The following is a 25,746-nucleotide window of genomic DNA, read 5'->3' as shown; positions in this document are numbered from 1 at the left end:
ATACATATGGTTAAATCTGGCGCGGTACGTAAGCGCCATGTTCAGCCACAACGTCAAACTCCAGCCGGGTGACGGCAGCAGTACAGGGGAACGGTGGAACACGTTTACTTTTACCCCCTATATGTATTTATTTAGATACACTAGTGCAACCAGTAGCGTACGTATCTGTATGTACTCCTATTGTTATAGATTTCATAATTTTCAACTCGCAGCAGACTAATTATGACAATAATTTGGTATCGTGGGAAGATTACCATCGGTGGTTGAGATCAATGTTAACTTCATACCGTACACTCACGACTCCGTACACGCGATTATACGTAACTGTAAGTGCCAGTGATTACAACTTACAAGTACGATACGTACCACTACAATGCTAAATCTACCCTAGGTTTTCTTGTCAGAATAGCAAAAGTATTAGTTAAACTAAATAATGATTCACCAGCGCATATACGTACTCATAGTAATAATTAAACAATTATTCTTCGACAATCACCTCGGCCTCTGTGTCTTGAATCCTGATACTCCATCGACGTGTCGTCGCCCAGTTGGATTTTATCAACGGCTTCCGCCACCGCTGCCGCCGGATTCGGTCCACCAACCTCAATAGCCATAACCATTTCCAAACCAGGAGCTTTCTTAGTCACGGTAGCTTGTTTCGGTGGCTCCGGTGTGGGTCCTGTTACTCCTGTACAATGAAACGCTATAAACAGGTATTTCGATCAAATTGATAACTGCTTCGATAGTCGTATGATTCACTCGTCTGTCGAAACATTCATAAGCATATTACGAATTAGTAGTTGATTAACAGCGAGATTAGATCACTTCTGCCTGGAATGCTCGAACGATCCTGTGCACCACATGTATGAACCGATCTGATACCGGTTTGGGCGAGGCGTCAAAATTCACGAAGTTCTATCAGTTGCACTGATTACAACACTGATACGGTGGTATTTATACGCACACGCAATAAGTATTAAAGCTATTACATATAAAACAGCATATTTACACACAGTTCTATAACAGTCGCTGCAGACGTATTCATTTGGCACAGCTTTATCAGTCTACAAGTTTTTCCTACGAGAAACGTTTTAACAATGGCCGGTTCACTCAACACTTTGCTGGTGGTCGGTGTCCTTGCACTAGCCGGAATTACAGCCGTTGCCGCGTGTTCCGAACTTGCGATCCTAGCCATTTTGGTTGTTGCGGAAAGGGCAAGTGCAATACTTTTTGCTGCAACTGCAACGGTGGATGCAAGCCGAAGAGCCAGTGCAGTTATGGAGGTGGACTAGGCGGACCGCCCAACACGGTGAGCGTCGGCAGAATAGGCCGCGGCAAACGGGAAGTTGTGTACAATAGTACCGCGCAGCACAAATTCGCTATCATCGGTAAGAAAATCGTTGGCACTGGTATTCTTCAAAGTCTGATACTCCGCTATGGGTGTCATGCACTGCAGCTGAGTGCAGTTATACGATCCGGTACTCGCTTGTACAGTTGTGTTGACATGGTGCGCATTCTTTTGCAGACCTCAATGGCGATGACAAGCTGGATGTGGACGAATGTAAAGTGTTCTTGAAGTTGTCCGATAAGATTCTTGCTCGGCATCCAAGAGGGGCAATGGCCGAAATTCCGGAATGGTACAAAGAAATCGATGTTGACGGAGATGGTTATATTTTACCTCACGAGTTTGACTACAGTTTGATCTAAGATGTTGTTTGTACCATACAGTTACTATACACTTACATTTGTTCTATACATTTACAAATTACAAGTTACAACTGCAGCCGAAAAGTATTTAGTCCGCACCTTGATGATATAGTTAAAGTTGTGATTCGCTACGTTTCGAAACAGTACCAGAATCAGTAAAATACATTAAATCCGTGTCACTGGTTGCGCTCACATTTTACCGCACGGTTTGACAATAGTTTATTCTAAGAATGCACCATTCATTGTTGATTGTTTTACGATGGCACCTTCGCACTTAAGTGCAGTCTGCATCTTATTGGTGTCAGCAGTATTTTATGTTGTTCACAATACAGCAGCAACTCCAACACATCTGCCAGAACATGTTTTACCGGCAGCGTTGGGAACCATTATTCCAGTTACTTTGTTCAGTATCTTGTTCGCAGTTCTTGGCATCCGAATCAGACACCGGCGGCAGCGACACGGCATCATGCAGAAGCAGCATATTGATTACCGGTTTATTTTTTCCAAAATGTATAGACTGCTAAATCTGCTGTCCCGCAATCGTGGTGCGCTTTCTATATCTCCGGAAATCCAGCAGCATATTCAACATCTACAGTAGGAATTCCGCTGGCAAACATTCGCTTGAGTGAGTGTTTCGCAAGTTTTGCCGTATAATCAGCCAATCTTAATGACTTTAAAGGATGCTGGAAAAATTAATTGACCTTTGGAATTTCAGGCAAGATGATTTTAAGCGCAAGCGATGCTAGCGTTACCCTGATAGGGTACGTTGAAGGAATCCATGAAGATAAAGAAGTGACAATCATCGCAGCAAAGGGACCAAAAAACCCAAGCAACCCTCGCCAGATGCGACTATTGACTGAAGAGCTGGAAATGTTGGTGAAAGCGGGTCAACACTTGAATGTTTTGTCATCTCACTTCTCGGAGTAGTATTAAAAAGTGGGTATTCGGTGCATTTTATGTCCAAAATGTCCCGTTATCTCCAAACTATTAAACACAGAATGCTAAATCTGAAGCCGGTCTATTGACTGTAGGCGAAACTCTTCTACTTCTGGAGCACGCAGAGTTCGGGACGCTACCAAACTACCTATCTGAAATCGCACGGTGACACCTGGTTTTACAACCAGGTGGACCCAACTGGCAACCTTCTACCATACGATGAGGACCAGGCTAACCATCTTCAGCAGGAGTTCAACACTCATCCACCGAAAGTTGACCAGGTGGATTTTGACTGGCAGATACTATCCACACGCACTCTTATGCGCTTTGGCTACCATGTCAGGCGCGGACTGGTGTATCTCCACACCCGTTCTATTATTCATCGAGATTTGTGCGCCAAGAATGTCATGATCTGCTATGGGCAAGAGGCGAAACTCGCCGGATTAGTTATGGCGAAGCAGGCAATGGAATACACTGCAACAGATCACACGGTAACTTTCAACATTGATTCCAGACTGTTGTTAAAGTTCACTGTTTTCCCTCCGGAATTGTTGTCGCCACGATACATGGCTCCGGAGCCGATCAGCGAGAGCAGATTCTCGACGAAATCCGGTTCTCGGTCGTTGGGCGTGGTCTTGTGGGAAATATTTAGTTTGGTTGAACTTCCCTACGCGGATTTGAACGAATGTAATAACGGGAATTTCCTTACAATTCTGCAGAATCGACGACGTTTAGAAAGACGAGATAGATGCCCTAGCACAATGTACGCAATGTAGTGAACATTTTTTATGTTTGTAACCGTTTGTTTATGCGCCCATGAACACGCATCCCAGCAAGTAATGGTGCCTGAGTTAAATGATTTTCTTGTCATTACCTCTTGAATATTTGTAGAATACGCAAGGTGTTTCAGCCGATACGATGAAGTGGTGGATTGCTGGAAGTGGGTGCCAGATGAGCGAAAGAATGCTGCTTATACAGCCGAGACTTTGAAAATCCTCAATGACAATGTGACGGATCAGACGTACCTTCCTTCCACTGGATTACTGGTACTCTCAGGACGATGACAACCATAGCGACCCCGTGCCCGGAAAGGGCAGCGAAGCGCACAATGCGGACCTCAGTTTAACCGGCTAGACAAGCGTCGTCGGTGGTCAGTATCGATCTGACCACAGCCTCTAACGCGGAAATGGTTATACGTGATGGAGAAGTAGTGCTCAGAAACCTTTCCATAGTGGCTGCAGCAATCGAATCGTAGCTTTTTTGGGTTATCATTATAATGACGACCCATAAAATTACTTTCTGTTATTACAAGCACTGTATTTGTTTCCACATTTTTTTCAATACTCAGGTCTTGTAACATAAAATTGTTCGTTGCACCGCTCTAACAACAAGCCGGGTTTGCGTTACCGAGAAATTTCGTGCCAGTGTTAACGTAAACAATTTTTAACGGTACCGTAAGAACCACGCATAAAAGCTGCCAATCGCATTTCGATTTTACGAGCCACTTATAAAATCATAGTAACAGGCTAGCAATGCCCGTAATTGCCTGATCATTTTTATTTTAAAGTATCACGATGGATTTCATTGAACTGGGAGTAGCAATAGTTTAATCGCAAATAGATCTCCTCCGAGTCGGCGCCGAGGATGCTTCTGAATTGCTCGGAAAGCCCCGCAAAATTTGCACGCTCTGCCGGTGACGGCCGCCAGCACTGGCACATGAGTTGGAACCTAGTAATCAAACTGGGATATTTCAGTACTCAAATAAACATGGGAAAATTTAAAAATAACAGTTTAAGTTTTTACACAAGGCAGCAGCCAGTGAGGCTCGAAACCGGTGCAGATGAGAAACCAACTACGATGACCATTGTATGTACCGCAGCCGTAAAAATTGAAAATGGTAGATCGAACTTATTCAAGTACAGCACTGTGGCAAAACAAGAATTGTTTCGATTTGCTCAAAATACCACACGCAACTCACACGTACACAAAATCTGGACAGTCCACTGGTTTCTCCAACCGAAAACCGTTTTTCAGACTTGTCAGGAACTTGCCAACGGAGTGTCTCCGGATGGAGTTAGCGTCGGCATAAGGTGTGGCACCCATGGTAAACATTTCCCATAATACTACACCAAAGGTCCACACATCCGACTGCTGCGAGAGAACCTGGCTTTCGATGGCTTCCGGGGGCATCCACCGCACCGGCAACAGCTCCTGTCGATATAATAAGCAGGCTGCAGAGCCATCATAGATTCATAGTTATTTGAACTTCCTTGGTTTAGTATATACAGTAAACCATATGTTATGCATCTTCATCCACACCAAAAATTTTCGTTGGAGCTAATTCGCGGCCGCTGTTAGGAAGAGCCTCTTACCTTCAAATCACAGAGAGGCCTCTTACCTGCAAATCACAGAGAGTGTGCTGCGGTCCTTGATGGGCCATTCCGAAATGAGAGATTTTCACCACGTTGGCGTCGAACAGCAGCACATTGCTCGCCGCTAGATCGCGGTGGAGAACGCCGCGACTATGGAGAAACTCCATTCCACGGCTAATTTGATAAGCAAAGCGAATAAGCTTAGAAAACAGTGATTTGTCTATAGAATTTTCGTTTCTTGTGATCGCGCTTTGTGATGTCTTCTTGTCCGATCGGTCTACGTCTCCATGTTTCACATGCCCACGGCTTTGAAGAAAGGCTGTCAGGGACCCAAATTCGCAGTACTCCGATAGCAGCAGGACGTCTCCGTTAAGGACAATTCCCAGCACGTTGACGATATTCAGATGGCGACCGGCTTTTGCTCGCGTTTCTATTTCGTGAAGCAGTCGACGAGTATTGCACAGATTCCTTCGTTTCCTCGCAGTTTTAACGGCAACTGATGCAGCACCGTCACAGTGGGATTGCATATACAAACCCGACGCGCTACCTTTCCGGATAAGATGGTAGGCGCTGCCGCCTATTATTTCGCCCGCTTTAAACAAAAATTACGCATCATTAACGCAGAACAAATCAGTGAGGAAGTAGCGACTAGCGAGGAACCGTACCAAGCTCCATATTTTAAACATCAGTAATTTATTATAGTAACAGAATGCTGTCCTAAATACGTACAGATTTCTAAGCTGGCTAAGGGCACTTCGAGTAGACGGACGCAGGGATCGGCCGCCAAGTCTCTGACCACGTCACCACGATATCGGCATCAAATCCGCATATATCGGATATGTTGGGTACGTTTCGCTGGAAGCGCACCTTCGGATCGCCATGCAGCATATTACCACGCTGTATACTGTGCCGACTGCGGCGATGCATCCCGTATCCAACCACCAATGCAGCCAATACGACGGCAGCTGGAATATCCATCCCGAGGATGGCAGACAAAAGAACCGGGCGCTTTGTGCCTACAGCAGAATATTTCACAGTATAAATACAGTGCTTTAAGACGCTACGTGTTTCATAGTTAGAGCTCGTAGGCATTAGGTAGTGCTCCTAAATTGCATTTGTTCGATTAGCCGTACTATACGTACAATTTACGCCATTTTGGTAGACTACAGTACAGTATTGGTTATCCTGTTCATCAGCTCTTATGGCTCATAGCGCCAATAAAATTTCTGCTTGTTCTCAGGAAAACAGCTTCGCCATAATTAAGGGGAATCCCTTGCTGGCGCGGTATTGCGTTTTCGGGGTAAATGTCGTTTTGCCGTAAATAAAAACTTAATTCCAATTTTGCGTATCCAGGAGCTATCTTACCGGTACAATATCACAGGCAGCGACAGCCGCAAAACTTACCAGCAAGGGATCGTGGGCTCTCTCTACGCTGGCTCACAGAGATGTAATCGACTAGAAACACCTGGGATACTGAGGTATTTTTTACATAGTTTGGACCAGCCTTGTCGTTCGAACTGGGCATAATACCCAGAATAATATGCATCTTTGGCCAGCGCTCCATACCGGGAACCGTTGAATTCAGCGCCCATTGTCCGTCCTTGTACCACATCAAGCTTTCGCTGGTCTACACCAGTTTGTGCAGGTGATAATCAAGGGACAGAGGTTTATCGCTGCAATGTGCACAACAGCAGGCGTTTGTTGATGTTCTGAAAAGAAAAGCTCTTGGCTCACCTAGTAAAGTGTGCAACGTGACGCATAGTAACTCCCTCGCTATCCACATAGTCCACCATACTCCCAATAACATTACCAAGTCCAGTGCCAAGCACGACCGTTACATTCGGAACTGGTGGCAGCCGGCATGTTGAGTTTGTGAATGTGCAGGAGCTCAGTGCAACGATGGCATCAGCGTCATGCACAGCGGGAACTTTGACTCGCATGGACATTTCGCCGTATTTGAATTGGAAGAGAAATTCGGTGTTCAAGTAGCGTGGAGCGTAGACAATGTGTGAACCATTTCACACTAGTCCCCTTTCAAGTCGCAGCATACGGTCCTTCAAATTAATATTCTGACGATCGGCGGGAGGCGAGAGAAATGACGGCAGTGCATTATCGATGACCGTCCAGTTTAGACTCACTTGGTCTTGGTTGAAATCGTCCCGGAAGACCTCGACAAGCGTGTCCTCGGCATCGAGTGAGGCGGATGTGGGACTGTTGGACAGCATTCAAAATGCATGCAGAACAATTACTCGAGTATTACTTTAAGGCAAGCCATCATCACTGCGTATGTGGGCAATATTTCCGAAAATGTACAAGCTTGTCCGGTAATTTCTTACGAATCCATACAGCGATTTACACAAATTTGCGTGTTACGCCAAACTTCACACTACGGCGCGCCACGCCACACTGTTTAAACACGTAACTTGCATTTGGCTGGGTGGTGGCTTCGTACACGCCATACAATTTTATGAGATTAATAGTAACCGCCTGGCGGAAGGTGGCTAGAAAATGGTCGGTGCAGTAAGCGACAACCTGACTGCTGTGCGCATTTACGAAATTTGATGAACGTAGTGAAGTGGCCATCGTTATATGCGCTAACTTCGCGCTAGCTGTACCTTTACGTAGGAAATTACCGGACAAGCTTGTACAACGGTGATTCTGAGACTTGGAAGTTCAGTTCGCGTGCTTCCGATTTTTATGACACCGAAAAATTTCCTTCGACTGTTAAATTCTTACGCACGGCGCAAATTTCCACACAGACAGCTCAGGTTTTTGCTCAAAATATGGCAGATCGGTTACTCTAAAATATTGCGAACAAAAGTAAAACGTTGTTTACTGAGATGATGTTCTATAATCTATCCTGCATCGCGAGAAACTAGGTATTTATGATGATGATATGTCTAACACCTGGTGCGTATTATTACGGTAATAAATTTTTATAATTATTGCTTTCCAGCATCCATCTCGAGTGCGCCACCTGACTGCCGTGAGGCATCTGTATCATGAGTGCGTTTGCGCGTCTACCGCCAAAGAAATTACGGCGCCCATCTGTTAAAAAAACAAATCAACAGTTGTCCGAATCAACAAACATGGAGTTCAAAGTACTGTACATTCTTCTCTGCCTGTTACTTAGTTATGACTTTGTCAGTGCCGAAATGATTGAGATTTTCCGTGACGACTTCAGTGGAGCATACCTCAATGAATCCCAGTGGTTCAAGCAAAAGGATGCAGCTTTCATTGAGCAGTGTTACGATGTCGATAATATCCGTCTGGAAGCCGGTCATTTGGTGATGGGAACGGGTAGCCGGCTCAACGGCTCGCAAACCATACTGACTGGCAGCGCGATTTTCACATGGGAGAAATTTAATTTCACCTACGGTGAGATGATTATTCGGGCGAAATTCCCCTTGGCCAGCGATTTATCTGCCAGTGCTTTCATAGCGTTGAAGCCGTGTCGGAACAGTAAAGAGCACGACTGCACTGACAGCGAGATGTTACCGGCCTTGCAACTGTGGGTCAGCAGTTTGACGCCACGCGTTGTCTATGGCGGTGTGATGTATAAAGGCCGCACTGGTCGCGAACTGACGTACATGGACTACTACTTTTGGTAGGTATCAGTCTAGCCGTATCTCGTTCGGCAACGTAACAACTTGCTGTATTATAATTTTTGGAAGAGCTTTATAATTAGACGAATTGATTAATTAATTGAAATTTTAATTGGCATCATTACGTGTTTACGAAACTCTTGCTTAAACAATTAAATAATCATCTCATATCGGTGGCCAGCTTAACGAATTGAAACGAGCTGCAAATTTGCAGTAATGAAGACCGGTCGTCAGGGTACCACGTGGTACAACTCGTGTGGACACACGATTTCGTGGCGTGGTATGTGGATGAGGAAATGGTGCTGAACCAGACAGTATCGGGATTCTCAACGTGGCCACGATTATTCACATTATATAACAAGGAATACTACAGTCAACCAAACTTTCCCTTTAATGCCACCGACGCACCAGAGCAAGAGTTCTGGATTGACTACATATCGGTCCAGCAGCTCACTGATGCCGTTCGACGCGGTAAACGATTAGATTAGTATCAATGAAATAAAAATTTTTTTCAACAAGTATGAACACTATTACAGATCACGCTTTACAGGCGACAGTGGGAACCATTATTGCTATTCTTTTAATTATCTCTATTGCCATGAAGATCGGATTCGGCCTCAGACGCAGGCGGCAACGACACTGCAATATGCAGAAGCAGCATTTTGTTGACGTTCTGTTTCCCAAGATTTACAGTGTGCGAAATTTATTATCACGGGATCGAGGCACACCTTCCCTGTCTCCGGAAATTCAGCACCACATTAAGGACCTGGAAAATCCATTAGCAAATGTTCGTTTAAGTGAGTTTTGCCCTTGTTATCAGCCACCAATGATGACGTTCCAAGCATCTCTGAATTGTACAAAGGTCAAAGTTGTTTTCCAGCTAATACAATCCTGGATGCAACCCACACCAGTGTTACGCTTGAGGGCTACGCGGAAGGAATCCAGGGTAAAGGAGCGACAATGATCGCAGCAAAGCGGCCAAAAAGCGCAAACGATCCTTACCAACTATGATTACTAGCTGAAGAACTGGACAACTTTCTCAAGGCTGGACATCATATGAACATTATCAGACTTCTTGGGGTCGTGCTGAAAAGTTAGTGCTGAACGCATTTTGTAAAAGTTTCATGTTGCAGTCAAATTTCTCCCCGAATATGTTATACATTTGGAATCAGCTACGTAACCAAACTGTATAAGATGTTTATCGATTTAGGCGAAACTGTTCTCTTGCTCGAGTACGCAGAGTTCGGGACGCTACCAAACTACCTGGAAGCGCACGACGGCGCACTCTTTTACAACCAAGTCACCGCAATGGGCAATATTTTGCCATACGACGAGAACAAGGCTGACCAGCTTCAGCAAACGCTGAACGCACAACCGCCGGAAGTTGACAGGGACAATTTTGACTGGCAGATCCTGTCCACGCGCAGTCTGCTGCGTTTCGCCCATCATATCAGCCGCGGACTGGAATATCTCCACACTCGCTCCATTATCCATCGCAATTTATCTGCCAGATGTATCTTCATCTGCACCGGACAGGTAGCCGAAATCTCTCAACTCGAATTCGCGAAGCAAACAACTGAGTACAGCACAGTGGATCTCACGGTAACTTTGCCAGTGATTAAAATTTATTATACAATCATAACTGCTGGCGTGCAGTGTCGGACTTGGATTGTTCTTCCACCACAGACAGCGCTGTCACTTCATCATATGGCTCCGGAATCTATAAGCGAAAACAAATTTTCGACGAAATCTGACAATTGGTCACTGGGCGTCGTCCTGTGGGAAATGTTTAGCTTTGAAGAACTTCCTTTTGGTGTCACCGAAACGAATCTGAGCCAAGACGGCGCTTCGCCTACATTCATTCAAAACAAACTACGCTTGCAGAGACCGGAAAAATGTCCCCAGATAAAGTAAGTGGTGTTCTGATTGCGCTATTGAATCTACTGCTTAGAATCCTAATAATCCTAGTTGTTTGTTAATCACTCGATAAAGAGGAACTTTCAAAGACAAAAAAATCATCTCTGCTTCCTGCAAAATTGCTGTTGCTGATTTTGTTAGATGCTATTTGATGCTGGATTGCTGGAAACGGACGCCCAATGATCGAAAGAATGCATCTTACATTACTAATTCTTTATGCAGCATCATTGACGATGTGACAGAAGAGACGTATCTTTGTCTTGATTACTGGTACATCAAAAGCAATGGCGTCGGAAACGGTGCAGTGACAGTGGAAACGGCGATTAAGCTGAACGAATGACCTTATTCAACCGAAAGTCTGCCTAGTGTTTCCGTAAACTCACGACTCTGTACCCTAACACGCATACGACAGTGCAATATATTGCGTCGAAATAAATACTATGGTCTGATAACTGTTTTTCTTCCCATAAAAATTTAGAAAAAGTCAATATGAACGTTAAGAACTCAATATAAAATTACATTAAAATAATGGCAACAAATGAAACAAATCAACTGTACAACCATATTAAAAAATGCTTTATTAATGATACCATAAAAGGTGACAGACGTGCACCGAATCAGAGCAAAAGAACTATTATCCAATCGCGGGAATTCAACGCATAATCTTATATCAAAGGTCGATAAAGTATTCAGAGAGGCTGCTTTTCAGCATCATTCTCTGGCAAGTTTTTTTATTGGCAAGATTGACATACGGTTTCCAAAATAACTGTCGGTTCGATAAATTCTACGGCACGGCGGTCACGCTCAGCCCTTGATCGAATTCGCTTCGATGTGGTTTTCTTTCGCAGCAACGCTTTGGAGATTATCTCCTTGGGAATGCCAGTAATCCAGGTGAAGGTAGGTGTGCTCCATGAGGTCCTCATTGGCGTTTTGTAAAGCTTTCATTACGGATAAAGCATTCGGTCGCTCATCAGGAACTGTTCTCCAACAATTAGGCAGCAGGTCAAATCTGAAAATGGCAACTTCTTATAATAAATCACAAGTGCCGCAAACCATACGGTGCTTACATCACGCTGGGGCATTTTTCCGGTCTTGGCATGCGCCGACCACTGGCCAAGAACCTAGTAAACTCAACGTCGTCGCATGCATTTGTATCTGCATCGACAGCGGAAGGACTTTCCGCAAAGCTGAACATTTCCCATAACACCACGCCCAGCGACCAAATGTCGGATTTGGTCGAAAACCTGCTTGCGCTGAGAGATTCCGGAGCCAAGTAGCGTGGCGAAAAGACCTCCTGGACAAAACACAAAGAACTATATTTGTTTGTTAATCGGTTGAGCTGCAACTGCTGCCACATCGTACCACAGAATCTGTTTCGATGTACTCGGTGGCCTGCTGAGCCATCTCAAATCCAAAAATTTTTGCTACTTGCCCAGAGCAGATTAGAATATTTGTGACGGATAAGTTACGGTGGATGATGGAACGGGCGTGGAGATATTCCAGTCCGCGGCTAACATGGTGCGCAAAACGCAGCAGACTACGCGTGGACAGAATCTGCCAGTCAAAATTTTCCCTGTCGAATTTCGATGGGGGTTCGTTTAGTGTTTGCTGAAGCTGGTTGGCCTGGTCTTCGTCAAACGGCAAAAGGTTGCCCGTTGCGTCAACCTGGTTGTAAAACCAAGCGCCACGGTGCGCTTGGAGATAGTCCGGCAACGCTCCGTATTCGGCGAACTCAAGCAGTAGAAAGAAGTCGCCTAAAATCAATACGAAGCTTCTTATTTATGCGTACCAATTTTTAATTCTTTTATGCTGAGGAAAATAGTTTTTTAGTTAGGTCATCAGCATAAGTTTTCTGCAGCCACAGAAAAAGTAATAACTGCATGAAACTGAATAAAAGCTAGATGCAGAATCAAACATGTCTCACTCACCTTTCAGCACGACGCCCAAAAGCGTAATTATGTTGACATGTTGACCAGCCTTCACTAAGATTTCCAGTTCCTGGCGTAGCAATCGAATTTGAGAGGCTTCAGTCGCGAGCTGCAATCGTTTGACAGCAATTGTTGTCAATCCTTCTTCCCCGTGGATTCCTGTCGCGTAGCCTTTTAGAGTAACACTGGTGTTGTTGGAATTTAAAACCTCTTCCGCTACAAATTAAATAACTACATAGGAGGTCTAAATTTTCTGCTGATGTCATCGCCCATAATGAATCGACATGAATTACGTGGTTAAATTTGGTACATTATTCTGTATGTCTTACTTAGGCGGATGTTGCTCAATGGAACTTCTAACTGCTGAACGCGCTGCTGAATTTCCGAGCATACGCGAAATGTGGCATTATCTCGAGCCAGTAGATTTTTCAGACTATACATAGTGGAAACGAAACGGTTCGCGCCGTACAATTTCTGCATATTGCCATGCCGCTGTCGCCTGCTCCTCATTTTGATCCCAATCAGTGTTACAAGGACTGTGAGGAGCGTCACTGGGATAACGGTTGCTAATACGGCTGGTATCGTATAGTCTAAAATCAGTCAAAAATTCAGAATCTATAATCAAACGTTTTGAATTAATTGGATTAATTTCGTTTGTTCGGATCGATTGCTTATGGTCCTTGGATCGCAAGCGCGCTGAATACCTTTCCAAATGGCATTGGTGAATTGATGAACATAGATGTAGTCAATGCAGAATTCTTGGTGCGGTACATCGGCGGCATCAAACGGATAGTTAGGCTGGCTATAAATTGCCGTGCTGATCATAGTTATTTGTAAATACATTCTCGGCCACCTAGACAGTCCTGGTACAGTCTGATTCAAAGCCAACTCCTCATCCACGAACCAGGCAAAAAGATCCCGCGTCCAAACCAATCTAATAGTGTGATAATCCAGCGACAGATCTTCATCACTGCAACGGTATCAAACCACACCTGCTTTAGCGTCAGATTATCAGCTAGAACTACGTACGTACTTGTAAAAATAATAAGTGCGCTCCAAAGTTCGACCCGCTTCGTCCACGTACGTTAGAATCCCGTCCAGCACGTTGGGCGTAGTACTTTGTACATATACCGTCGGAATGGGCAACGACTCGTTTTTTGAGCAGTCCCGTATCGCGGTGCTCATACAAGGAAGCAGCGCTAATCCAGCGCCGGCCTGCTGATTACTGGCTACCGGGAATTTCACCCGCATGACCACTTCGCCCTGGCTGAAACTGAATTTGTCTCCCGTGAAAATGCGGGCGCCCGTTAAGACAGTTACGTTGCCGTTGCGGCGGTTACCGGCGCGCAACTTAAGGATGCCCTTCTCCAGGCGCACATTGCCGGGATCGTAGTGCTCCGTAAATTCCGGATAGTCTTTCTGGATGTACCACTTTGTAGTATCCAAAGCTGTACCGTTGAAATCGTCCCTAAAGATTTCTGTCACATTCGCACCTAGGATGCTTTGGATTCCCATACCCAGGTATAGCAATAAGCAATATATGCGTATAATGTTGATTTCCATTGCCATTCACTTTTTTTGTTTGTATAAACCGTATTTTTAAGGTATCATAGGAATACACAAGTCTGTCGGATATACGTCTTTACAATTACAGTTGTGAATTTGTAATAGCCATTTTTAAACACCTGTCTATATTTGATAGAAGTACACCGCCTTGAGTTATTTTCGGTTTCTACCAGCTTTCGCTATGCGCAGCTTTATTGTGCAGTTGTTTTTTTGCTATGTGTTTTTATTTTGCCGCTGGCATGTCTTGTCACGATAAGAAGCTCCTAATAACAGTTATTAAAAAACTTACAAGCCATGTGTGCACCAACCGAGATTTACAACATACTAAAACTGCTAACCATAAAGCCAAACAGACAACCAGATTTCATGGATTGGTTATTTTCCCAGGATTACTCAGCTTGGTCTATAAGAGAGCGCATATTTTCTAGCAACATTATAAGACGCCGTTTAAAACATTATTAACTTTTGCAGGGTATACCAGCCACTACCAAACGTATTAATTTCAGATCCAAAAATCGGTCATGTTTAACCCGCTCGGTGCAGCGTTTGTTAGCAGCCTGCTGTTAATTTTCGGTATTCTTGCATCACCGGGTTTTGTAACTGGCGATACCGACAGTAAAGAAATCTTCCGCGATGATTTTAACGGCACACTGCTGGATCGGCGATGGACGGTGACGGACCAGACGCTGCCTCCGTCCACACTGGCACCGGACGATCGTCAAAACATCCGCATAGAAGGCGGTGCGCTGCGGCTGGAGGTTGGTACAAGACGCAGCGGAGCCGGCGTGTTGCGCACTCCACGTTACGTCAACACGAAATTCGGGTTCCATTTCAAATACGGTGTGCTGATCATCCGGGCCCAACTCCCGCCAGAGAAGACCTTACTGCCTTGCGTGTTTTTGTATTCCTGTACAATGCTAGCTGGGTTTCGGTGCGCAGTTCCCGCTGTGCCCAGCGTATTCATTGGATTACCCACCGCACGCTGGCGTATTGTTGAGGGAGTGGTGAACTACTTAGACAGCAGTGGAAATACATCGAGTCATGCTAGTCAGTTTACCAGGTATTTTTGCACTACTTCAAAGTACCGTCTTTCACTATAATCAGTTCGGGAAGTACCTGTTTTAGTGACCGAAATCTATCTGTCGATTATCACGTATATACACTGGAATGGACAAGTCAGCAGCTTATCTGGTATGTGGATGACCATTGGGCTCTGAATTTGACGGTACCCGGATTGGATACGTGGCCGAAGATGTACCTCGGATTGGGCATAATGCACACCGACGGGAACACGAGCGCAATCAACGAAACGTTACATCCATTTCTGATTGACTCCATTGTTGTCAGGCAGCCTCTCAAGCGACACCTACCAATAAGCAGCAGTAGGTACACGGCGCTGTATATTCATAACCGATTAACACGATATTAGTAACGATTTTCTCGTAGCCGTCCAGCGCGGCGTTGTGGCAACGGTGACGCTCTCCACGGTTATTCCAGCCGTGGTACTAGCGGTTGCGTTAGTCAGTGGCTATCTAATGTGTCGACACCGACGACGCCGTTTACAGCATGGTGATATGCTGCATTTTAGCCGGCATTTGGGTTGCCTGCAGAACACTCAATTCAGCTGTGGTTTCGACACGGAACTGCTTACCATGGATGTAGCGACAGAACGCTATGTTCGTCAGCTGGAAATTCCTTTAGCCCAACTGCAGCTATGTAAGTGCCGGAGCAATCACCGGACCAAATAACGCACAGTGTATAAAACTATCTCGTAGCGGATATTGTGCTAAACAGCAGCGCAGCTTACATCATCCGAAAAGGAAGCGTCTTCAGGATCCATCAACAACCAGATGCTGATAGCTTGATTGAAATAGCGGTAAAAAGTGCCCGATCATCGACAAGTACCGGCCAACTGCGCCGGTTAATTCACGAACTAGAAATCATGGCGAAAGTCGGACGCCACCTGAACATTGTCAATCTGCTTGGCGTAGTTATAACAGGTAAGCAAGGCACGTCCATGTGCATCATCTGTATCAAGAATAATCGATAGTCTCTGCGATCACAGGCGATATACGGATGTTGCTGGAGTACTGCAAGTACGGACCATTAACGGATCTTTTACGAAAATGGTCACACGAAGCCAGTGAACCACAATTAAGTTCAATTCAGTCAGCCAAGCCAAATTACGACGGTAGCGTCGGCACGCTTGAAATCGCTGCCTTTGAAATCAGTAGCGAAGAGGAAGAACCGGCATTCTCGACCGAAATTCTGGTGCAGTTCGCTTACCAGATCAGCCGCGGTGTGGAGTATCTCCACAGCCAGTTTATTCTTCACCGCGATCTGGCGGCGCGGAATATCCTAGTACACAGCAACAACATCGTCAAGATCTCGCATTTCGGAATGGCACGGGCAGGCAGTGAATTCGTTGTACACGATATGCAGGTACTGGGATCACTGCATATTTTGAAGATGTTCGACGCAGTTCGAATATCCATTTACCTAATCGAAACTGGGTCGTTTAAAGGAGGCGTTACCCGTGCGCTGGATGCCACCGGAAGCCATCGAGAACGGAGTGTTTACGCCCCCGTCAGACGTGTGGTCATTGGGCGTGGTTCTCTGGGAAGTGTGCAGTCTGGGCGCCGTACCATATGCCGGTGTTTCTGCCATTCCGCATCGCACAGTCTCCGCTTTCCTTTCAGCGCTGCAGAATGGATTACGCTTGGAGAAACCAGCACAGTGTTCCGCGATAATGTAAGTGACAGTTAGTCTGATTGCACTTACAATTATTGAGGAACACGACGAAAAAGATTTGAGATGGCTTTTGCTAGCTCTTGTATCAACTATGATTACCGTGTTTTCATAAAAACATAATCCCGCTGAATGGTTTATTGCTCGGTTGGCAGGTATGAACTTTTAAGGCAATGCTGGGCACTCGCACCGAACGAGCGCAAGACGTCCTCTTGGTTAGCCGAGCAACTCCGCAACATAGTCGAGACCGAATCGGAAGAAGCATACTTACGATTAAGTTACTCTTACGTTCAATTCAATGAAACCTGCCGAGAATACCTAGCCAAGCCTTGAAAGGTTATTTTCAGGAAGTTTAATTTCAAAGTTCCGGAGATTATTACCCGTAGAAAAAAAAAACCGTATGACGGGTTTTTTTGTATTTTAAGGTACGGTAGCAGTCAAGTTTTGTATTTTAAGCATATCTTTATTTTCGAAGGTTTGACTTGAAGCTGAAACGTTTTTGTAAGTAGTCTTACGCATAAACATTGCTTTCGATGCGTTATTTTCTGATGTCATTTCTCTCAGGGATCGTAAAATGAATGCCCATTCTTGTTGGTGGCTAGTGCCACGGCCAGGTTGCACATTACGCACGCCATAAGCCCATATACAGTACAATGTACAACGGCGTGGCAAACCTCAAACTTCATGCGATCTCTCGGGTTCCGTCATTATTTGAAATTAATAGAAAATGATTTCATAGTTCGTACTAAGCCGAACTCTTTGCATGTACCAGCACATTACAAAAAGCAATCGAAACATCGACGGTAATACTTACAGAGGATAACGTAGTGAAAGGGCTGGCTCGCGTTTCAACAAAAATGATAACAAGTTAAAACAAAGCCCATTAAAATCTGATTTCCTTCGGTTTTCAAAATGGTTGCCCTTTTTTTGCAAACCCGAAGCAGTCTTATTTATGTTAATTACGTGGGTACGGTCTTCATTATCTGAAATCTTCGAACGAATGCAGCACTATAAAATCACCGCTTATTGCACATATTACAGTTTTCGGGCATTTTAAAACTGGACAGTAACACAACCAAGACAAGAGCTCATGATAGACATGAATTCGTAATTTCTCTAAACACCAAAACATCAAGGCAAGAATACGCTTACGAAAGACCGAAACCGGAGGAAAATCATACATCACTGCAGTGTGGGGCTACAGCTGATGGTGAATACTCTGACAAAATCCAGCACCGAGAGGAGATCTATTTGCCGGATAACAGCCAAAATGTTCGGATCTCCCGACCCTAAAGAAACAGCCCTGCAGTAATCTCTGTTTGATGGAGCAAGAGTGCACGTACCTGGAACTCCACGTGATGGTCACGTTCCATCATTTGGAAGCCGCCAATATCATCTAGTAGTTCCTTGGCCGCAAACGTAATCTGGATCTTCAGTGCTGCAAGGACATTAACGTTACTGCATACAACCGCAGTAGCGTTAGGTTCATGTGTGGTTTTCACCTTCACCGCTGGATTCCATCTTCTGGGCCACAGCCACTGTGTCCCCGAACCTACATTTCCATGCAAATCACCAGTCCTTTGAGTTGTAATTAGACCCTTTAGTGCACATTAACAGCTGCCGGTATTTTAAGCTGTATTTACTTATACAACGTTAGTATTTGAGCAACAATTTTACGTGACGTATTAGTTAACTGTTTAATACACTTCCAGTATCGCAAACCACGTGAAAAGCCGGAGCAATAATGCCGGCCAGCGCACTAAATAAAATATTTCATTTCGTACAAGCAATATCGCGGCATCTTCAGCCCGACAATCCCGGCCACGCACGGTCCACAGTGCATCCCGATGCGCAGCTTCAGCTTGTCATCCGGCTGGTGCGGAATGCGGAAGTTGTTAAGCTCTTTGCGGATCGTCAAGGAAATCATAGCGATCTCGTAGGCGTGCCGGTTGCCGTTGCGGACCGGGAGGCCACTCGCCACCTGGATTAGAGCGAATCGGCATGAAGCTTGCTAACCATTTGGCCGTTTTTATCAAGAAACAACCAAAAACCTGATGCATTACCATGTATGCGTCGCCGATGGTTTCCACTTTGTACGCGCTGAATTTCTCCAGAATCCCATCAAACATGGTGTACAAGTTATTCAGCATGGACACCACGTCCATCGGCGTCCCGGCGGCCGAAATCGTCGTGAAGCCGACAATGTCGCTAAAGTAAATCGATACGCAGTCGAACAGCTCCGGATCCACGTTTTGTCCGCGTGTGAGCGATTCCGCCACCGAACTAACAGTTAAAAAACCATATTTCATCAACAGACGCTTTGAATGTAAACTCTGCCATTGTAGAGGTTCACTTTATTACCGCGGTAAGAGCTGGCCGAGTAGTTCTTCCGACCGGCGTTTCTCCTCCATGAACTGTGCCGTCTTCTCCTCAACCTGCTGTTCAAGATCGCTGGCGTATTGTTCCATCCGCTTCAGGAGATGGTCGATGATGTTATCACCAGAGTTGCCGATGACCTTCTTCAAACCGTCTTTGATTTTGGCGAATGTTGGGCGTTCGATGGGGTATTCTTCCCAGCAACGCTCCATCAGATTGTAGAGTTCGCTGGAACACGCGGAAGCTGGCACTTTCGGGCGAAAAGGCGGTTGTGTGCCTTGCTTTACCTGCAACAGCGCCACAATTCTTAACGTTTGCAAAATCATTTTCCACAATCGTTCATCATATTTACAGGCCCAGCTGAATCGTAGCGTGTGAACATAAATTATTGTTCTTTTATATTTAGGCGATAACGTAGCGAGAGGGCTAACTTGTTTCTCACCAACCGATAAAAGATTGCCTTAGCACTAAGTGTACAGTGAACTCATTTCGGTTTAGAAATTTTTGTCTTTTTCTGCAGCCGCAAAACAAGTTGTTCAAGTGCAATAGCTTTCCTTTTACATGATTGGCGTAAGTTAAGCCGCACAGTAGTTACCAGCTATAAGGTCCACCTACCTAAAAGTTACAACTGAAAAAGAATTACCGGTCTAATCTCGATATTGCAACTAATGCAATTTGTAAAATTTTACTGGATTTTTCGAATGTAGAGTAGGTAAATCAAGTTCGGCTTTCGCGGGCATGAATCTGGAAGAAACAACTGCAAACATTTCTGCATCTAAAAATTATGCTCTGACCATATAATTATGCTAACGTAGATAAGTCAGTGAACATGAAAGAGAAATTCGGTCTCATTTAGATTGCTGCTGCGCGGTTATAGAAATGCGCAACGATGTAGTGTATGGGCATGTTACAGATTGCACTGGGAGAGACAAAGCAATCTGTCCTGAAAAATCTGTAAAAAGCTGCATACCGCTTGTCAGTTAGAATTTTCAACTTTTTTGCTTTCATTCCGAAAATTAAATACTCACATTTGTTTTTAAACTGAGAGAAACTGCTTACTATACCGTTATTCTGTGAGACCAATTCAAAGTTTTACTGGCAAATTTTTGCTTTCTTTTTCTGAGAATAATGTTAATTAGCTTTTCTTGCTAGCTTTGTTGACCAAAACGTTCAGCAATTTTCGCGAGAGAATATACAGTAGTAACAGTACCTTGTTAGCCAAAAGAAATTACACTAACCAGAAGGACCAAGTCTTTTGCTGACTGGTAACTGGTCATCGCCCGTGTCTCGGTGGGCACATCGAACGGCGAACACCGCAGAATAATTTGCTGCAGTAAAATTCCAAAACTGTATACGTCGGCTTTTGGCGAACCCTTCACTGGCATCGGCTGACGGAGGAATTCCGGGGCACGCCACAAAAGGTTGCCGAAATTTCGGTGTTCTTCGTCTTGATCCAGGGTAGGCGGATTCAGATCGTTAAGGTCACGAAATGACGGTAAACCGTAGTCCGAAATCTGCAGATTCAAACTATCAACATTAGCAGTTCAATTCCCATTTACGAAAAATAAACGCTAACCTTTAGCATAAAACGACTGTCCACTAAGCAGGTGTGTGCGGTCAGGTTTCCATGTGATTCGATGGACGAATTATGCAGATACGTCATTCCCTGTCAACCAACATTTTTTAAGGTTGTAAACACGGTAAAACACCTGAAAGTAGTACGCTTCTTTTACCATAACGATGTCCTTAATTAGGGAGTTCTTGAAAGACCAGTCCAACTTCAGTGAATCTTTCTCTAGGAGATCCGTCAGCGAACCTTTCTGGCACAGTTCGCCCAGAATGAAAACGATCAGGCCCTCGTCATTAATTGACGCGCCCAGCAATCGCTGCAGATTTTGATGGGTTGTCGTACGCACCTCGAAAGAACCGATCGATTATGATAAAATATTGTTTTTTTAACAGGGAATAAAATACTTGGTTCATTTCCTTGATAATGGTTGCATTTGGTCGCTTGCGTTTATCGGACACGTCATGCACACTGATCAGGTTGCCGTTTAAGGTCGCCGTGCGACCAATCATAACGCTGAAACCGGCGGAAGTGCCTTCGCTACGGGCAACCGAGCCGGCATCGTCGCCCTGTTCATCAATAATTCGATGCGGTTAAATATGAAAAAATGAGAGAAATGCTAGAGATTTTTATCAGTTCATGCCATGTTTCTGATATTGTTTTAATGCCGTTGCGAACGATTGACTCTGATTTACAGTGCTAGTCTAAGCCGAACAACTTACGAAGGACTTTTTACTGCCAATGGCGCTTCCTTGGCTGCCTTTATTGATATTAGCACCGGTGACTTCCAGATCGGAATGCTGCACTTTCCACCAGTTCGGATCGGATTGGCTGCGCAGCATCCTGTAAAATTATTATAAGCCAACGTAAAAGCATACACGCGTAAGTCAAAATAAGAGGTTTACCGGACAACGAAAACTGCCAGGCACGCAGCTAGGCCAATGCAGACCAGGAGAGGCACCACGACCGCTGCCGCCAACAGGCCCCCGCTAAGAGTTTCTACAATGCATTCCACAATAAACAAATACATAACGGAAACCACGCTTTCTCCAAGCTTACGGTTACTATATTCTTCAACATTCTAGAACTACGTGGTAGGCTTTCAATCTCTTAGGTTATATAGTGTATCAAGAATGCCCTTAGGTTATTTAGGTCCATCCAGTCCTTCCGAGTTTAGCGGAATTTTTTAGGTTCGTTAGATTTCTTATTTTCTTCGGTTTCCTGATTAAGGCTTACTTGCTGGCTGGCAAGCAGGATTATCGCCGGTATATCCACACCGTGGCTCATCGGGCGGCAATAGCCCATCGGGCGTGCCCCAGATCGGTGGTCCCGTCTGCTCCAGTTTATCTTCCAGCGCCCGATACAAATAGAACTCCTTCAATCAAACGTAGTCTCAAACCAGAGCAAAACAATGTTGTTATAAAAGGGAACTGACCGCTAAACGGCCGTTCTTATCGAACGTCCGCATGACGAAATCATTCAGCCGGTCGCCCTGGGCGTCGATGCCCACTTCCCCGGACAGCGGGCTGGTAAACGTCCGGTTCTGGAAGGCTGACGCGATATTGCTCCCGTCGAAGATGTCGTCCTGGTTATCCTGGACCTCTCGGATAACGTCGGCGTACATTCGCACGGATTCATATGCGCTGATCGTTACCGGGTCAATCTAGAGAAAACTCCGTTAGCCGGCCACCGAGGCACAAGTTTCGATCGTCGTGCTCACTTCTTCGAAGCCACCGAAAGTGTAACCATAATCTTTCCGGGAGCGTTTCTTCACTTGCGCTGCGAAATCGTCGTAATACGCCAGACGAGGAGAACGTAAGGCGACCAGCAAAACCGACCCGTACGCGCTTTTCGCTTCCTTCGAAAAAATAAGCAGAACTACATTTTCACAACTGTAATTAATAATAAAACTCTAATTTCATTCAGGGTTCCAGGATTTGTTTGAACTGATTTTTAAGACAGACAAGGTTAACTCGTCCGAAATAAACTAAACACTACAGTAGAAAATCGTTATTTCGGGTTTGCAGTTTTTCTGGGAATTAGTTCAAATAAAAATAGAAATTTAAAATTTTTATGTTAATTAATTCAACTCGAATATTTCCGGGAATGCAGATGCTGTAAACATACCCGATCCTGTGCCGTTCCCATGGACCACGTAAACGCTCCCCAAGTATCGCTCTGGAACAGCTCCACCCCGATATACACCTGCGACAAAATCAAACGCTCGACATAAAAACGCCATTAACCACACTTAATAATCAAAAGCCAAATCGATACTTAACATAGTTTCCATCAGTCATCCCGGCCTGATCAGCCGCAATCTATTTCCAACCCAAATACAGTATTAATGTTGCACTTAACACACAACCATAATAAATCCATCGGTAATTACCATGAACGCGCGGAACGCCGTGGCACCGGCCAGCACAATAAACACTGCAAAAACCCGAGCAATCAATAGTCACCCACTTTTTGCTTACGCGATTCTATTTTACCGCGAGCGCTGCTATTGGCGTTACGTAGAACCGCATCAATGGTATCGTTATCGGCGGCGTCGCTGCGGTAATTGACGGTGTTGAACCCGGCAGAGCGGTCTTTGCGTTTACGCAGCGCCGCGCTGAAGGTGACGCTCATCTGCTCGTAGAAACTATTGCTGGTATCCATGATGACCATCACGTGACGGTAGTCGTTGTCGTCCAGGAAGCGGAAGAGGAAGTTGATGGTGTTCTTGTGGGCGAAACTGGAGCGGATCAGCAGCGGGTACTGGTTGCGCTCGGCGGAGAGAGCGGACCCGGCGGCCGGCAGGGCGATGATGGGGGTCTGGGTGTACTCGACGAAGTTGTACAGGATGTCGGCGTTGTAACCGCAACCTAAATGGAAAATTACCGCTGGATTTGTCCACGAAAATCTCAGGCAGTGATAAAAAAAAGTGACTAACATTTTTGTAACATAAAGTTACAAACTGTGGTGCTGCCGATGAGTTTTACAAATGTTCAAAATTAGCTTAGAACTCGACCAAGGAATCAAAGGATTAATAAAATTAATATGAAGCGAAGAATTGTGAAATACCTATACTAACACTAACGTACGGTAATTGATATACTCGTTGAATTTCGGACTTATCTGGTAAATTTGCTGTGATAAACAAAATAAAACTAACTGAAAAAATTAGATCAAATAATTAGCGAAAGTCTCAAGCAGATCTACCTAATTTATTCGACATTAATGATCGACTGCAGGGTTTCAATTCCACTCAAGCGTCGCCACTGCACTACGTACATCCTTGCGATGCTGATAAGTGTAATGAACAATCTACACTCTGCAGTATGTACAGTAACCAACAATCTGTGTAGCCCGTCATTAAGCAAAACCATCAAAAGCAACAAAAAAGCTAACCGTCAACACTACAGCCTACTTCGGATGGTTTAAGTTTAAACATTAAAACTGGAACACTAAGAGCTTATGTAAGCCTGACTGGCAAATGGAATATTAGCACGAAAAAACTGACCAGTAAACTGAGCAGTTAAAATGGACAAAAAAATATACGTAAACTGAAAAAGGCCAATACTGGCGAAAAAGTACCAATTATGTTCGGGTAATTGATAAAAAGTTACTGCGGTAGCATTTACAGGCAACCTTCAATTTCTACACTACTTTCCTTCGTACCTGGACCAAGATACGCATGACACGTGACATTCTTCAGGAACAACTTCAGCGCCGCATGCGTGACCACCTCGTTCTTCCGCAGACACTTGCCACCGATATCCATTACCTCCTTTTTAATAACAAACCCATCCTGCATGATATTCTTGTTGGCATACTCCAGGCCCATATCGATGGCCGCCGCCACCCGCAGATAATCATAGAACAACGCCGGATTATTCTCCATCGCGATGCACAACCGCACCTCTTTCTGGCCGGGACCCGGCGGTGGGGTGACCCGGGTCGGGAAGGTCGTGGTGGGTGTGGGTGCCGCTGTCATCGTCGTGGTGTTGGGTACACTGTGGGTCGTGGTGCGATTGGTTGTGGCAAATGTCGTCGTGAGGGTGCGGAATTCAGTGATATCCGGGTGCAGTGTGGTCAAGCGTTTACACCGCATACCGGCTATTTGCAGGACAACGAATATTGCTATATAACGCTGCATTATCACAACGCAGAACTAAAAACCGGCAATTTGTTCGCGGTTCAAAAGTTCAATAGTAAACATAAAAAACTATGTCCAACAGGGACAGGTTCAATGCGCATAAAATGGTCTGCATTTGGATCGAACAGAGAAGCGTGTATTTGCGCAACATGGGGAAAAACGACGCATCTACTTTCTGTGCAGTCGCTACATTGAAGATCATTCGCTTATTTAATAAACTAGACTCGCGTTCGCTATCGGAATAAACGAGACGACAACGTAAAATTTAAAAACTGGAAATCGGCCAACCGGTCTCCGGTGCAAAATCAGTAACACAGCACAATCAAGGACACATCCAATCCGCATAAATCGCCAGAATCGGTTCGAACAGGGAAGTGTTGGCTTGCGCAATACGCGTTGAAACAAAGCACCTACTTTTTTACTTGATCCCGAATAAAGGAGTCTGTGCAGTTGTCAAACAAAATAGAAGTAGTCGTATGTTGACTTTGCCTGACTGTGTATACACGCTGCATCAGCGCCGGGAAAACGAGTGCATAATATTGTTAAAACAGGAGGCCTATCTATAATCGCATAACACTACCGTATAAAAACCGAACCGGGTTTTTAATGCACCGCGAGAGTGCATACGCCAGTTAGTTGGCGTGCCGGTAGTCCATTTGCCTCGATTACTCTCCTCTCGGGCACATAATCGATAAGCTTTCAACGGAGAGAAAAGCTGCGCCTGTCTATTCTGAAACGGTTAAGTACACCTGACTTTGATGAGTTTGTTCCACTGATCATGATTAACGACCCGCATTTCCGCCCACCAATCACCGGAACATTTTAATCGACTCTGCCACACAGTCGCTGTACTGGCGCAATTGAACGACCGCCATTCATA

At 44.9% G+C, this 25,746-nt stretch overlaps 6 protein-coding genes across 6 annotated transcripts; 3 read left to right on the top strand and 3 right to left on the bottom strand.

The window, feature by feature from the left end:
* The first annotated feature begins 695 nt into the window (after positions 1 to 695).
* LOC129596929 (uncharacterized) lies at positions 696 to 1,707 on the top strand. Its single transcript, XM_055494336.1, has 3 exons — positions 696 to 713; positions 1,016 to 1,388; positions 1,526 to 1,707. The coding sequence occupies exons 1-3, from the start codon at positions 696 to 698 to the stop codon at positions 1,705 to 1,707; spliced, it is 573 nt and encodes a 190-aa protein (XP_055350311.1).
* Positions 1,708 to 4,617: 2,910 nt separating this feature from the next.
* Positions 4,618 to 7,240, bottom strand: LOC129596928 (fibroblast growth factor receptor 4-like). The gene is made up of 4 exons (XM_055494335.1): positions 7,066 to 7,240; positions 5,883 to 6,031; positions 5,042 to 5,215; positions 4,618 to 4,854 (listed from the first exon to the last, which is right to left on the bottom strand). Exons 1-4 carry the CDS (start codon positions 7,238 to 7,240, stop codon positions 4,618 to 4,620), a joined length of 735 nt encoding a protein of 244 aa, XP_055350310.1.
* A 930-nt stretch (positions 7,241 to 8,170) lies between these two features.
* On the top strand, positions 8,171 to 9,417 carry LOC129596927 (uncharacterized). Its single transcript, XM_055494334.1, has 4 exons — positions 8,171 to 8,622; positions 8,835 to 9,091; positions 9,157 to 9,314; positions 9,403 to 9,417. The coding sequence occupies exons 1-4, from the start codon at positions 8,171 to 8,173 to the stop codon at positions 9,415 to 9,417; spliced, it is 882 nt and encodes a 293-aa protein (XP_055350309.1).
* A 1,718-nt stretch (positions 9,418 to 11,135) lies between these two features.
* LOC129596972 (vascular endothelial growth factor receptor 1-like) lies at positions 11,136 to 14,098 on the bottom strand. The gene is made up of 7 exons (XM_055494377.1): positions 13,499 to 14,098; positions 13,170 to 13,435; positions 12,795 to 13,055; positions 12,466 to 12,681; positions 11,900 to 12,291; positions 11,605 to 11,831; positions 11,136 to 11,546 (listed from the first exon to the last, which is right to left on the bottom strand). Exons 1-7 carry the CDS (start codon positions 14,032 to 14,034, stop codon positions 11,342 to 11,344), a joined length of 2,103 nt encoding a protein of 700 aa, XP_055350352.1. The 5' UTR covers positions 14,035 to 14,098; the 3' UTR covers positions 11,136 to 11,341.
* Positions 14,099 to 14,370: 272 nt separating this feature from the next.
* On the top strand, positions 14,371 to 17,235 carry LOC129596973 (vascular endothelial growth factor receptor 1-like). The gene is made up of 7 exons (XM_055494378.1): positions 14,371 to 15,091; positions 15,157 to 15,413; positions 15,478 to 15,747; positions 15,807 to 16,031; positions 16,097 to 16,473; positions 16,556 to 16,782; positions 16,935 to 17,235. The coding sequence occupies exons 1-7, from the start codon at positions 14,553 to 14,555 to the stop codon at positions 17,110 to 17,112; spliced, it is 2,073 nt and encodes a 690-aa protein (XP_055350353.1). The 5' UTR covers positions 14,371 to 14,552; the 3' UTR covers positions 17,113 to 17,235.
* Positions 17,236 to 17,792: 557 nt separating this feature from the next.
* Positions 17,793 to 25,684, bottom strand: LOC129596970 (atrial natriuretic peptide receptor 1-like). The gene is made up of 20 exons (XM_055494371.1): positions 24,389 to 25,684; positions 23,218 to 23,592; positions 23,115 to 23,158; positions 23,005 to 23,043; positions 22,850 to 22,927; positions 22,443 to 22,580; positions 22,158 to 22,385; positions 21,959 to 22,097; positions 21,628 to 21,721; positions 21,445 to 21,565; positions 21,130 to 21,291; positions 20,889 to 21,071; positions 20,732 to 20,821; positions 20,394 to 20,669; positions 19,141 to 19,442; positions 18,843 to 19,062; positions 18,564 to 18,760; positions 18,282 to 18,331; positions 18,123 to 18,217; positions 17,793 to 18,068 (listed from the first exon to the last, which is right to left on the bottom strand). The coding sequence occupies exons 1-20, from the start codon at positions 24,864 to 24,866 to the stop codon at positions 18,027 to 18,029; spliced, it is 3,351 nt and encodes a 1,116-aa protein (XP_055350346.1). The 5' UTR covers positions 24,867 to 25,684; the 3' UTR covers positions 17,793 to 18,026.
* Between the last annotated feature and the right edge of the window lie 62 nt (positions 25,685 to 25,746).

The sequence above is a fragment of the Paramacrobiotus metropolitanus genome, unplaced genomic scaffold (genome assembly GCF_019649055.1).
Source record: "Paramacrobiotus metropolitanus isolate TYO unplaced genomic scaffold, Prichtersi_v1.0 Parri_scaffold0000098, whole genome shotgun sequence".
Lineage (NCBI taxonomy): Eukaryota > Metazoa > Tardigrada > Eutardigrada > Parachela > Macrobiotidae > Paramacrobiotus > Paramacrobiotus metropolitanus.
Note: the sequence above shows the minus strand (reverse complement) of the source record. Positions and strands in the feature narration are given on the sequence as shown.